Source organism: Lutjanus erythropterus, chromosome 17 (genome assembly GCF_056507025.1).
Source record: "Lutjanus erythropterus isolate fLutEry1 chromosome 17, fLutEry1.hap2, whole genome shotgun sequence".
In the NCBI taxonomy this organism is placed as follows: Eukaryota; Metazoa; Chordata; class Actinopteri; order Lutjaniformes; family Lutjanidae; genus Lutjanus; species Lutjanus erythropterus.
Window position 1 is genome coordinate 19,748,687 of NC_139333.1, and position 14,548 is coordinate 19,763,234.

Genomic DNA, 14,548 nt, shown 5'->3' on the forward strand with positions numbered 1-14,548 from the left:
TTTTCAGACATTTTTAAGAAAAAATGTCCAAAATCTCTGATTTCAGCTTTTCATGTGAATATTTTGTGGTGTCTTTAGTTCTCTAAACTGAGTATCTTTGGGTTGTTTTATTGCCAGGTGGTTTCACATTTAAGAAATTTGCTGTGTTGTGCAAAAAACATCAAGATTGCACTATGTTTTTACAGCAAAGCCTTGTGTCAACAATAGGGAGGTAACAATATATTGAATATCGCAATAAATGAATGTCTCAATATCCTACTGGGCTGTGACAATATCTATTGCAAAGATAATGAGAATATATCTATTGATATATTCTAAAAATAATGACTTTTTGAGTTCATATTTCACAATAATGAGAAAATTATCTCAGTATCTCAAAATAATGACCTAGTATCTCAAAACAATGAGATAATCTTCATTCATTGCCAAAGAAATTCATGTCAGCTTTTTATAATTTTCATGCTCCTGTCATGTGGCTACTTAAATTTTATTTTATTAAAGAATGAAAGCAGACGAAGTTAAAAGGAAAATATGTCAGATCTATTACAGAATAAAGGACATTTTTTAAATTGTCGTTTGCTCTGTTTTTTAATATCGCGATTAATATTGTATAGTTGAGGGGTTTTTTTACCTTGAGTTTTTGGTATGTTACATAGTCAGCACTGTTTTCTGTTAATGTTTGTAGCGTTTCATTACTGTCTTATGAGCACAGCAGCCCTGTCGTCCTCCCTATTGTCCATTTCAGACGGTATTCAGTAGACTACATTACACTATGGGAAAGCCTAACAATTAGTGTAAGACAAATAGCTCGAACAATTAATCCAAGGATGGGGAATCAGGCTGCAGCAGCCCGGAGAGCATCGCGCAAACAAAAAGCTGCGCTCCTTGTAAACACGCACCCAGGCGCCTCATTACCAACTGAATGGATGATGAGCTGTCAGGTAACAAGTCTTGAGGACGCATGTCAATTTCCTTTAATGTTCTCAGCTACTTGTTAAACATGAAAGGGGGTGGGAGAGAGTAGCCTATATAAGACACCCCTAATCTTCCAGAAGAGGAATTTGTCATTAAACATGCGCTCATTGGGACTTCTGGCGTTCGCGCTGCACGCATCTCTGCTCGGGCTGCTGGCTGCCAGAGATGGAGTTTATGTGAGGCCTCTGCAGCGTTTTTCCAGCGTGATGGAGCGATCGACCGGGTACCACCTGCCAACGTACATGATGCATCTCTACAGGAATTTCAGGACGAACTTTTCCAGGCCTTTGGATGCTATGGAGCAAGACGCAGCGAAGCAAGCGGACACGGTGAAGAGCGTGGTGGCTAAAAGTAAGATTTCCAAGTATTTTCCAAACGTGCAGCTACTTAATGGGGCATAAATGAAAAGAGGGAGCAAAATAGTGGAAAATATCTGTACTTCTGTTTTTTTTTAGCTTTGGTCAAAATCAGATCAGATATCCATTTAAAGAGCTTCTGAAATGTTAGTTTTTTTTGGCTCCAGCCTCCTGCGACCCTCTCCAAAGGATGAGCGGTTATAGATAATGGATGGATGGAAGTGTTCTCCTGTCAAAGCTGCGTCCCAGACGACCTCAGAGGGTTTCAATCCACATCCTAGCGCAGGAGGGGGAGAATAACCATGCGGGGATCAGCGTGTGAAAAGGCCGGGGTTTTTCTGTCTAATTCTCAAAGCAAACCTCTTTTTTCTTAAATAGGTGATGTTGATTAGACATCTCGCCAGACATCCCCCTATACAAATCTCTTGTTAAGTCAAATCAACAGCTTCCCTTAGTTCTTTTTTTTCACACTTCTCGGCTTGATTAGATTAGAGCTTGGGATTTAATGGCACAAGCAGCCCAGCAGAGAGGACAGCCCTCCCCGCTGCTGAAGCCAATTCCACATCGCTGCTAGGTGTCAGAGTTATTACCTATTTGTTTGACTGAGGATATGCAGAAGCCAGCAGAGGCACGGACGTGTTAAACGATTGGTTTCGGCTCCGTGTTTGGTTTGAGTGGATTAATAGAGACGGTGGTTTGCACTTTTGATCAGCAGTCTAGATAAACAGGCCAATGCAGAGCTGCACAATACAGCAGCTCAGTGTTTAAAATGCTTTAATCCTTTAGATTAATTTGAACCACACCTGTTCATTGAATCACAATGAGCGCCAATTACAGATGTGGGCGCAGCACATGTGGTGCAGCACTGGAACAATAGATTAATTCATTTTTTATAAAGAACTCTTAAGTGCAGCTTTGATTTGTTGGAAAAATCCATCAGTACAAGCATTAATCTCGAGGTCATAGTTGAGGTTATCTATGGTAATTATATTTTGCATTTATTATTGACTCTACACTTATTTTTGCAAAACAAAAGAGATGGTCTAACCTGCAAATAACATAAAGCATAACCCTTGTTATCCACCCCCACACTTAAACTTTAGTTAATAAAATCATATTAACTTTGGTATGATAATAAAAACAGAAATATATTGTTTGTACATTGTTTCTGGATTAGAAATGTATGGAAGTATATTGCTGCAATGCCAGAAAAAGAAGAACGGATCAGTGTTAAGATAAGAGATAAGATAAACTTAATTGATCCCAAACATTTTACATTATGTTATAACGTGACAAGTCTGTTGTTATAACAAGATGTTTTTCATGTTGTAACAAGATATTTTCACACCACACATACAAATTTATCACCTTACAACAAGACTTCTCTTGTTTTAAATATAGCCTGTTCTTTTTATCTTGTTATAACGTGATAAGTTTCTTGTTATAACATGACGAAGTTATTTTATAACAACATTATAACGTGATAACATGTCGCTATATCAAAAATTTCTTGTTATAACAATATACCATTTATGTTGTTAAACAATTCATGTTATAATGTGAAAACTTACATTGTTAAAACAAGATATTTTCATGATATAACAGAATATTTTCACATTATTACAACATACAAACTTATCACCAGAAACTTTTCTTGTTTCAACAATAACCTATACTATTTATCTTGATATAACATGAAAGGTTTATAATAATAAGTGATAACTTATTGTTGTGTCATCAAACATTTCACATTATAACAAGATAAATATTGTTAGAATGTGAAGTTATTTAAAAAAAAACTTGTCACATGAAACACTTCACGTTGTATACAGTAAATATTGTTTAAACAAAAACATTCCTTGTAATAGTGTGATAAAAATTGTAAATGAAAAAAGAAATAAAATTGTTACAGCGTGAAAAATATCTTAAACATACATAAAATAAACTTTTCACATGCAGTGGTGGGTTAGATTAAAAAAAAAATCATAGTATTGACAATTTAAATTTCTAAGACAATATTCACATGTATTGTGATAAACTATATTTTTCATTTAACTGAGGGACAGATGTCTGTTTTTGCCAGGCAGTAAGTTAACTGACATGAAGCAAAATCCACCTGTTGTAAATATTATTTTATTAATGTGTGTGTCGTCATATCAGCTATGAGTTTGATATTTTTATCCTGATTGTGTTCACTTATTGTAATCTGTGTAACACTGTGTGCACAGCAGTGATGCAACTCCTTTTCTTTTCACTACATTAGGTTTGACGTACAGACACAGGCGCTGGATTGCGACCTTTGACCTCCACGCCCTGCTGGCTGACAAACAGATACAGGCAGCAGAGCTGAGAATCAAGCTTCCTCGGACACAGAGTGCTTCCAACATCACCGTGGAGGTCTATCACCAGTACAGCCAGGCCTGCCATACGCACAAGAGCTGCCAGGAACAGCAGCTGGTGGGGCTGCTAACTGAATCATCACTGGTCACTTCATCGCAGAGCTGGAAAGTGTTCAACATGACGAAACCTCTCTTGAGCTGGCTCCGACAGAAACTGGCAGCGAAAATTCGAGAAAAAAGAGCGTCGAGAAGAAGGAAAGTGTCTCTTTCCGATCAGCCCGTCTATGCCTCGAGAAGAGATCAGGAAGTGAGTGACCGGGCCTTGCTGGTCGTCTTCTCACACACCGGCTCTGATGAAAACTCAAAGGCCAAAGCCAGCTTACTCCATACAGCTGAACAATCCAAGTTCTTGTCTCCTGCTGAAATCAAAAAGGCCCGCTGGCCCAAGAGGCGCAGGAGCAAACGGGGCCAGAGAGAACAAACAGTGAGAAGCCTGCAGGCGTCCAAAAAAGGGAGTGAAAAATCCCTCTGTCGCAGAGTCGATCTGCATGTAGACTTTAATCAAATTGGCTGGGGGTCCTGGATCATCTTTCCTAAAAGATATAACGCCTACCGCTGTGAGGGCTCCTGCCCTGGACCCCTCGGAGAAGACTTAAACCCAACAAACCATGCTTACATGCAGGTGAGTATCTGTCTATCTATCTTAGACTCAGTAAACAAAACTTTCTTTTCTTTATTTTTTGTGTGTTAGATTTGTGGTACTATGGTATAGTATGTTTTCATCAGTGTATAATCAACTGAAAATAAGAAATGTTGTGTTTCTGCTAACTTAGAATGAGATGTTTATGTCTACAGAGGGTGCAGGTCTTTCCTGAGTCCTCAGAAACCCTTCAATGGCATAAACCTGAATAACTGAACTGAAAATAAGTATTTATCTGTCTTTGTTTACAGAGACTGGAATTATTTATCTAAACCCTCTGTTTTGTTTCTTCCTTTTCCAGAGTTTACTGAAACACTACCACCCTGACAGAGTGGCATCGCCCTGCTGTGCCCCTACCAAAATGAGCCCATTAAGCATGCTCTACTACGAGAACGGAGAGATGCTCCTTCGGCATCATGAAGACATGATTGTGGATGAATGTGGCTGCCAGTGACAGCCACAGCCACCTCCAACCAAGACCTGTGTTGCTGAGTGGCACAAACATGCTGTGCAGGAGCAACCACTTCCTGAAAAACAAAACAAAACACTTAACCAGAAGGGAGAAAAAAAAAAAAGCTCTTTGATTTTTGTCACTGTCCACTGTAAGATTGTCGCTGATCTATGTGCAGAGAGAGAATTTTAATTTGTGACGTGAGCTCTGGTTTGTAAGGAGAACATTTTTATTTTATAAAATGTGCTGAAAAACAAACTTAACAACAGCTGTGTCCAGCTGTGTGCAGTTGTCACAAACTAATGTGCAACTTTATTCCCCTTATCAGTTTCATCAATATAAACATGAAATGGCAATGTTGTTGAATATTCCAGCACTGTTTTTATTGTACACTACCGTTTGTGTAACTGTAAAGTAATGTATATTTATTGTAAATATTAAAAGAATTGTATTTATGTACATTTTGTGCATGGGTTCTGTATTTTGTTATGTTTTATTACGTATACTGTACTTTTTTGGCATGTCAACAGTTTGGCTATCTACAAGTGAACCTGTTAAATTATGTACCCTGCTATCCAAGCTTATTTTTAGCACTGAGTCTGGGTATCAAACCTTGTTCTGCTTATTTGGTAACAGTTGAACACTGTCATGTACTGAAAGCTGGAATCGATTATATCTTGTAAAATTTATACTCTTGATCACTTCAACTCTGCTGGGACATCATTACTGTCTTTGAAAGGCAACAGCAGGCTCAGGCTTGGATTTTAAAGCTACGGTGAAGATATTGGTATCATATGACCTAAGGAATTGGCTAAACAATGTCAGGATAAATTTTGGCGAGGATAAAACCAGCCTGGCAGTTTTCAAAGGGGTCCCTTGATGTCTCATCTCAAGATATCTGTATGAAAATGGGTTTTATGGGTACCCAGGAGTCTCCCCTTTACAGACGTGCCGACGTCATGCCAATTCCATGCAGAGTATCTTCTTTGTATGAACTGGGTTTGACTGGAGAGCTGAGACTCCTGTGGATTCAATGAGCTCAACTGTATTCATGTGTGATGGTGTTAATACCCATAGTTGCCATTTCATTGTGGTGAGACTATTTTTGACACTTGACCTCTCTGTATAAAATGACCTATTGTGACATCTAGAATAATCACAGCTTCATGAAACCTCAGAACCACAAACTAGTGGCCTGAGACATTCAGAGGACGGATGGATTCCCTAGGTATATTGACAATAAGAGGGTCTCTGACCAATCCCCAGAACAGAAGTGCTCACCATCCAATCACCAAAAAAGTTTTTGGTACAAAATCACCAAAAAGTGTTAGTGTCTTAATATGGTATTATGGGGGTCTTTGGACCATTTTTATTTATTTTCAGGTGGTCAAAAATGGTTAAATAGTGCGCCAAATACATGGTATCAACCCCAAAATTGCTGCTACAGCTACAAGACACAACCAAGCATGGGACTGGCCATCATGTACTTCCAGCATATTATTCTAAGCCAGGGTTCAGCAACCTTTACTCCCACAAGAGCCATGTTTGTTCTTTTTTGGATTTGGCATCCATAGTTAGCCTAAGGAGGCTCAAGACAAGCCTCTGGCAAAATTTAGAGGAAAAGACACCAAGCCATAGACGTAGACTGTGACACACATTTTAGTTGATGTTTTGTTTTTTTTTTAATTTGGCGTATGTGATACACATTTTTACAACTGGGGAATGTTGAGATCATGTTAACTACAACGATAATAAATAAGAATAAAATAATCTTTATTCATTTCCATATATCCATAATTTTCTTTCAAAGCCTCAGAGAAGGGGACAAAAGACGCATGTGGCTCTACAGCAGCAGGTTGCTGACCCCTGCTCTAAGCCCTTATACACTCTAATCTTTCACAACGTGAAAATTTTACACTACAGCTTGACCCACAGTACTTAGAATATATAATTAATCTTCAGGTTCCCAGCTTTCAGATGATGTATACCATCTCTAAATGACATACGCCACTAACCTGCTATCTGACCCTAAAAGTTGACAAAAATGGGTACATGACAGGGAGGGAAGGAGTGGAATTAAATCCAAATGTAGACGATTTCAGAGTGTTTCATTTAGCCTATTGTTGCTGGGCTGCTTTAATTTGCTGACATATAACACAGCATACTTGCAAGCATATCTACAAAACACAATATGTCATCACTCACTAGCATATTCACCTGAAATTACTGTGTGTGATACAAAAGAACCGACGCACCAAAAACAGGTGGACTTTTCTAGTTTTAGAGCGTTTCAGTCATCCACAGAGAGATCATGGCCAAATTCGCCTCACAATCAAAACACAGCGAGGGATATCCAGCAAATACTGTAAAGTGGCAGTTAGTTGTAACAATGGTAAACTATTCTTCTGAAGCCAGAGAGCTCATTGTATTCAAATCCTTTGAAAATACACTGACTAACCAGGAATCTGCCAGAGTCATGACCATGACACTGGTCAAACTGGGAATAGTTGACCAGGACTCGACAGGTAAGACAACATTTAACTTCCTAATGTCAGTATCAGGCAAATATTTATATGGAAAAAGAAAAAACTAAATGTCTTTAGAGGTATTCGAAGAAGTGAAGAATTAGTGCATTGAAATAATTCCTCAAATAAAGGTGTGTATTATCAGCAAATTTTACTTAAAGTAGTACTAAGTATTACTACCAATACTATTACTACTGCTACTACATAGTAAGTAAAAGTAATTGTGCAGTAATATGGTCCTTGTCAGTGCTTACTAGGACAGGAAGGGTATGAATAATCATAATGTTAAAAGTAACTATAGTCACTGAACTTGTTAGATTAATGTAGTAAGAGAAAAAAGTGACAAGTTTTGTCGACAACCTCAAGATGTTCAGTTTATTGTCATACAGAAGGAGTGAAACCAGAAAATATTCACATTTGAGAAGTTGGAAATCAGAGAATTTCACTTTTCACTTTTTTTTCTTCTTAGAATATCACTCAAATCGATTATCAAAATAGCTGATGATTAATTTAGGCTAACAGTTGACAACTAATCGATTAATCATGGCAGTCTATAAAAGGTCCAACAATGGACAACATTCAGCTTTTAAAAACTTTAAAAACTTTAAAAACTGACTAGGACTAAATTAACATGTTGTCACCCAATATTAGCCAACTTAAACATAGCTGTTATTAATTTAGTAGTAATAAGTATTACCTGGGATGGAAGCAACTAGTTACAAATACTCAAGTTACTGTTATTAAGTAGTCTTGAGGGGTAATTTTACTTTTACTCGTACTTAAGTTTGTATTACACTATGTAATCTACTCAGTTACTTTTAAAATCATAATTAAATTGATAATTCATCTGCATTTTTGTAGTCAATAAGGCTATCTGATCATAAACAAGCAAATGAAAACCAGGACATATGGACAAAAAAACTAATCACTGTAGCAGCACAGGTTTGGAGTAAAGATGTTAATGATTAATCATTGATTTATTAATCGACACTGAGAATTTAACTGTTTAAAAACTTATTAATGTACTTTACACTGAAGGTTTGGAGAAACAGAAAGCCCTTTGACTGAATAGCTGCTATTAATAATGTATTAAACACCAACGGTTAAAAAAGTAAGCTTTTGAGATTAATACTTATAGTTCTAAGTATTTTTCTAACACCGGTGCTTTTACTTGTAATTGAGCAGTATTTTACTGATGTTAAAGCACTCGTACTTGCTTTTTTATTGCTTGCTTTGTCACTTTAAATTAAACTACACCGTCTGCAGCTTGACCGCGCAGGACTGACGCTCGTGAACTGATCGTTCACATACTTCCTAGCCGGCTGTTAGCCAGCAGTCTGAGTTAGCATGTGCCTTACTTAACTAGCTAACTGTAGCTAATCTCAACAACGACAACAACCAAAGCGTATTTAATTTTGGTACAAGAGGTGTTGCTAGTGTGTCTTTTGCAATGACTAGCGAAACGGGAAGGTGAATTGCCCTTGTCGTGGCTAAAAATACACACTTACCAAATCTGTTGCTGTTGCTAACGCTAGCTAGCTGTGGCAGCTGTCAGGCTCTGTAACCGTAGCTTGTAGTTGGGGTAAGTGGCTTCTGAGGTTCTTGAAGTGGTCTGCATGAAACAGTGATTAAATAACTGCTTACTTATAGCTCAGTATCCTGCGTTTGACTTAGTTCTGTAGCGTAGGTCTGCAGCAGGCCTGGAGCTGATGTTGTATTGATTTATACCTCACAGTATTTGGTCCTCAGCTGCTATAGTAGGTGCAGTAACATTACCCAGCCTCACTTTCGGGCTTTCTAAATTACCTTTATGACATTTATGTAACGACTGTCAGTTCAGATTTTGTACAGTTTAAAAATCCTTTATTACAAGTAAAAATCCTGCATTCACAGTTTTAAGTATAAAAAATACTAGTATCAAATTGTACTTTACATACTAGAAGTAAAAGTACTCACAATGCTAAATGGCCAGTGTTGTAATAATATAATATCACTGGATTATATATGGTGGTGGTGGTGAGAAAAAGGTCTGTCAGGAATGTTCATTACTTTAGTGTTGAATCTGCTATACTGACAGATAGGTTTTTGTATAAATAATATTAATCTGCAAAGTAACTAGTAATTTATGTTGCTAAATGTAGTTGACTAGAAATATAAAATAACATAAAATGGAAATACTCAAGTGAAGTACAAAATTGTACTTGAGTAAATGAACTTAGTTACTTTCCAACACTGATTACAGAGTGCTGCTCTGAAAACATAAGAACACAGCATTTTAGAGACACTTTTCATTATTTCCACATCTTTTCAGGTGAAATTCTTCAAACTTTGTAGTTTTTGTACTTTTACTCTACATTTAAAAACCTTAAAGATTTGAGTGAAAGCTTGTATTGTATTGCCATTTTCATACGTGAATAATATACCGCCTCCCTGGCAAATGTTAATGTGAGTTAATGGAAAATATTTAATTAGAGTAAGGGGATTTGACTTGTTTGCACCTGTTGTTAATATGATCCTACTGCTCCTATTGTTAGATGGACAAATCCAGTAATAAATGCATATTCAATCCATTTATCCATTTGTGATGATTCTGATAATATAACCAAAGCTTAAAAACACTTGCAGCACTAACTTAATATTGACTAAAAGTACCAAGTCTGTTAACTGCATGAAGTTGGATACATTTGTGATAGTATAAAGTAATTATTAGTGACTGTGATTAGTATTTGTGTGTTGTTCAAATCCATGTTTTAAAAAAAAAAAGTGTGTAAATGTAATGTTGCATTACCTCCCATAGGAGCAGTCACAACAAAAAAATGGCTGAGGCAGTCGCAAATGTGGCCCGCAGGGTTAATGCGACCGTAGAGGAGGGGAAAGACTATTTGGGTAAGACTTTCTTCACACATCTTTCTCTCTGTCTCTCATTCGCTTTTTCTGCAGTTTCCCAGCATATGATTGAAGAGCTCTGATTTAATACTCTGTTCAGTGCTATACCAGATATCACCAGCAGGTGGCGACAGAGGCTTACATTTGTGGAGCTCAAATTACCATAATTCTCATTTTCAAAGTGTTAGTTAATATTCAACATTCCCTTGCCATGTTAATACTTGATAATCTCATAATAATCTTCCTCTTCTCTGCAGACCTGTCCAACTGCAAGCTCATCTCTTTCCCAGATGGTGTGTTCAAGGTCCTGAGGAGCGTCTCAGAAAACATCCGCGTTATCACGTTAGCTGACAATGAGATGAAGGCTCTTTCTAGCAAGTTCTTTACAACCTTCACTCAGCTGAGAGGTAACACACAATGACTCATGGACTCAATCTTCAAAGAAAGAGTGTTGATTTATGCTGTTTACAGACAAGCAACTCCTGAATTTACTGGTGTCTTGAAATACGTTGCAGAACTGGACCTGCAAGGAAATGTTCTCACCAAACTGCCTGACGCCGTGGCAGAAATGGAGCATCTGACCAGCATCAATCTGGCTAATAACAGCTTCTCCATCTTCCCTGATAAACTGACAGAAATAGCCTCACTGGAGAGGATTAACCTGGAGGGAAACAGCATCACTGGTAATGATAATATATTAAGGAAAGGGATTATATATTGTTGCATGGCCTGATTTGAGCTCAAATTTACTCTGTTTTTTATTTTGTCCCACAGAAATACCAGTGGAGAAGTTGTCTGCCATGCCAGCATTGAAGTGGATAAATGTTAAGTCAAACCCTCTGGACTCAAACACCCAGGCTGCTCTGAAATCTCCACTCAATTTTGACATTTTGTCCACAACTGAGCCTTAAAATACATCATGTATAACTATAATCTGCATGCTGGGTGCCTTTAATTACTTCAGTTGGGTGCTTCTGTGTGCCTGGGCTATCATAATACTTGAACTGAAGATATCATAGTGGGTTTACAAGAGACAAGAAAACAGGTGTGTAAAGATAGTTTCCTCTGTGATTTAGTTACAAAGATGAAATCAATCCATCTTTATGCACTATTTTTATTAGAGATATGTTTTTGTCTCAATTGAGGTATGGCTTATAATGACTTATTTATTACTTTTGATAGTATAAAAAGTTTTTCAATTAAAGATTATGTGCTGGAAACTGCACTCTGGTGTTTTGTGCTACTTTACACTTCCACTCCACTACATGTTTTGATCATTTGATAAAATATAATTAGTTGGAGAGTAAAGCAGTGGCTGGTCAGGTTGTGGCCCCATTGTCATGTCTCAGCTGTTTATGAATTGTTGATGGGACTTTTCACAACTTTTCTCATGGTTTTATTTAAATAAATGTTTGATGTGCAGAGATCACACAATCAATATTTAACTAAAAATAAAATATGAGACAAAAGTGCAAAATATTAATAGAAATATAGCAGAATGTTGTTTTTTCTTCTGTCCTCTCACATAAATCATCTCATGACCCCTGAGATTTATTTTGTGACCATTTGGAAGGGCTCAATCCCTAGGTTGGGAACCACTGGACTGAAGCGCAGAACTTCACAGCTCCACTGACTGCTACTGGTGCACAGAGTCACCAGTATTAATAATCTAACAATGTAAAACATGTATATATATAATTTGTAGAACAAGTGCTTTTACATTTGATACTTTTAGTGATTGTAATACTTTATATAACTACTGTATATTAGTTTATTATAATAATATACCTCTACTCCAGTAAGATGTTAAATGAATGACTTTTAGTTGCAGTAGAGTACTTATACATCATGATATTGGTACTTTTAATTAAGTAAAGATATGAGTTATGGAACCACTGGAATTTTGTTGGATGGCACACAATAATTCACAGAATACCTGAAGTAAAGTTCAGTTGTACTGCTTTATTTAGGGCTAATTATTTTTATTTTCAATTAGACAATTACTTTATTGTATAAATTAATATTCATTCATTAATTCTGATATTAATTAATCAGAAAATAGTCAATTAGCCAGCTAATTTTCAGTTTTTGGCATTTGGCAAACAATTAATTGGCTATTAAATAGTTGCAAATTAATTTTCTGTGATACACTAATTGATTATGTATTTCACTTCTAGTTTTATTAGTCATTTATTTGAGGTTCACCTTCACAAACATAAAAGATAATGTTTATTATATATAAACAATTTAGAATATAAAATACAGATCCTAGTTTACTTCCAATCTAATTAGAGGAGAATTGGGATGTGCCATCTTGTTTTTAAAGGGGTCCTCAGGCACAAAACATTTAAATTAACAGATATTTTAAACAAAAAATACACACAGTAATGACAATAAATTAACAACACAAAATAGCCAACATAGTAACATCAGTAAGAACATACACATAAAGTGCTCTCACACACAATCCCAAACCACACACACACTACATCTGCACAAGGTTAACAAGAAATAAAATCACAATAAGAGTCGGGGCAATGATTTGGCCAATAAACCTGAAGACATACATTCAAACTGTATGTTGACTCAGGCTTAAAATAATGTCTTGAAAGACCATTAGAACAGTAGCAATATATTCTCCTTTAGTTCACCCTCAGGTTCCTGCACAAAGATCTATGCTGGGCTCATAATAGAGAGCAAAATCAATTGGAGACACAAGCAAAATGTTCTGAAGCTGTCTGGTCACCGGCTGCAACCTGGAGGCACCTCGGAGACTTGATTAAGTCGGGTACAGATTGCACCTTAAACACAGATCAAGCTCTTTAACCCTCCATCTGTAATACAGGTTGTTGCAGTAGAAGGATTCAAAGTATTTGTTCAGGATTTTCCTGAATTCTTTAAATAGAAACTGGATCACCTCCTGTATAAGCTGATGTTTGGATTCGCTGTTTTTAGCCTAGAAGAGCAAGAAGAGGGAAGTCGTGTTATTGTATGATATGTGAGGCACTCCGTAATGACTGCATTTTTTGTATCCCTTTTCTGTGTAAAATACTTTTTAAAATGCCTACTTTATATGACAGCAAGATGCCAAACTCTTAAAACTAAGTTGGCTAAAGAGGAATGCTTTCTGGCCAGGAGAAATATTTAGCAGGATGTCAGACTTAGTGCATCACGTGACCCCTCTGCTGCTCAAGCTGTGACCTTATCTCATGCTGCCCTCTGACTTACTGTGATTTGATTACAGTTGTACAGATGTACAGATGTACAGATGTGCCTGTCTTAGCAGGCATTTTAACTGTGTTTTCAGCAGGAGGATTTTTTGTGTCTTAGCTACTCACCTACGTTGCGGTTTCTCGAAATAATCAGCTCCTTGTTAATCATTAATCATCTAACGATTCACATTTATATGTAATTGCACCATTGTTTGGCTATTGTTGAATTTTAATGAACATGTTAATATACAATATAATTTTAGAAAAAGCAGCAATAGCAGCAGCTTAATGAAAATGCAACAATGCAAATAGAGTAATATAAGGAAATAATAATACATGAAATAAGAAACAAGAAACAGCAACAGGAAAAATTTTTCTCACAGTCGTCTTATGAGAAATTAATGAGATTTGAGCTTGCTGAAGTCTCATCTGTTTCTCCTAAAACGAGAAAAAAAAAGGAGCAAAACAAAAAGAAATCAGGAGATTTTTGTTGAGCTTTGTCTCAGTAGTTTCTCCCTGGTGATCATATGGAGCAACAAGACTTTAACTTGACCACAGAGACAAATTTAAGATCTGATTTAAGATAACAGAGTTTTCTTTTAGATATCGGTTTTATCTCAATAGCTGTTATTAAGATAAACTTCAGATCAGCGCAGTAAGACAAAAAATGACATTTTAAGATCTTCAATTGGGCTCAAATTAGTCTCAGGCTGATACGAGACAAAGGCTGTTTATCAGGAGCCGAATTTAAGGAGTATGAGAAAATGATCAAAGTCACATATTGTTCTTAATTTGAGCTCATTTATGTCTAAGAGAAACAGACAAAGGCTTATTTTGAACATTTCCTTTCCTCTGGGAGAGTGACCAGTGAAGCCCTGTGGAAGAGGGTGGACTAAAATAAATTGGATTAAGGGAATGCCAAGCTGTAAAGGTATGTCTTAAGATTTCTTTTAAAGGTGTTTACAGATTGTGATGCCCTCAGCTCCTCTGGCAGGCTAAGCCATAGTTTTTTGTCCTCATCTAGGGAACAGTTAAAGAGCCAGCACCAGAGGACCTGAGAGTACTATTTATCTCTGAAATGATACAAATTATTTTCTGTGTTTT

At 36.7% G+C, this 14,548-nt stretch overlaps 2 protein-coding genes across 4 annotated transcripts; both read left to right on the plus strand.

Annotated features, from left to right (window-relative positions):
• The first annotated feature begins 1,073 nt into the window (after positions 1-1,073).
• Positions 1,074-4,954, plus strand: ndr2 (nodal-related 2). Its single transcript, XM_084741032.1, has 3 exons — positions 1,074-1,326; positions 3,595-4,352; positions 4,672-4,954. The coding sequence occupies exons 1-3, from the start codon at positions 1,074-1,076 to the stop codon at positions 4,822-4,824; spliced, it is 1,164 nt and encodes a 387-aa protein (XP_084597158.1). The 3' UTR covers positions 4,825-4,954.
• A 2,356-nt stretch (positions 4,955-7,310) lies between these two features.
• On the plus strand, positions 7,311-11,457 carry lrrc20 (leucine rich repeat containing 20). Of its 3 annotated transcripts, none has more exons than XM_084740909.1 (5): positions 7,311-7,346; positions 10,144-10,232; positions 10,490-10,639; positions 10,748-10,915; positions 11,007-11,457. In XM_084740909.1, exons 2-5 carry the CDS (start codon positions 10,163-10,165, stop codon positions 11,141-11,143), a joined length of 525 nt encoding a protein of 174 aa, XP_084597035.1. In that variant the 5' UTR covers positions 7,311-7,346; positions 10,144-10,162; the 3' UTR covers positions 11,144-11,457. The 3 variants fall into 3 exon arrangements, with proteins under 3 accessions (XP_084597035.1, XP_084597033.1, XP_084597034.1); XM_084740907.1 differs by lacking the exon at positions 7,311-7,346 and adding an exon at positions 8,642-8,816; XM_084740908.1 differs by lacking the exon at positions 7,311-7,346 and adding an exon at positions 8,652-8,928.
• Positions 11,458-14,548: the final 3,091 nt, after the last annotated feature.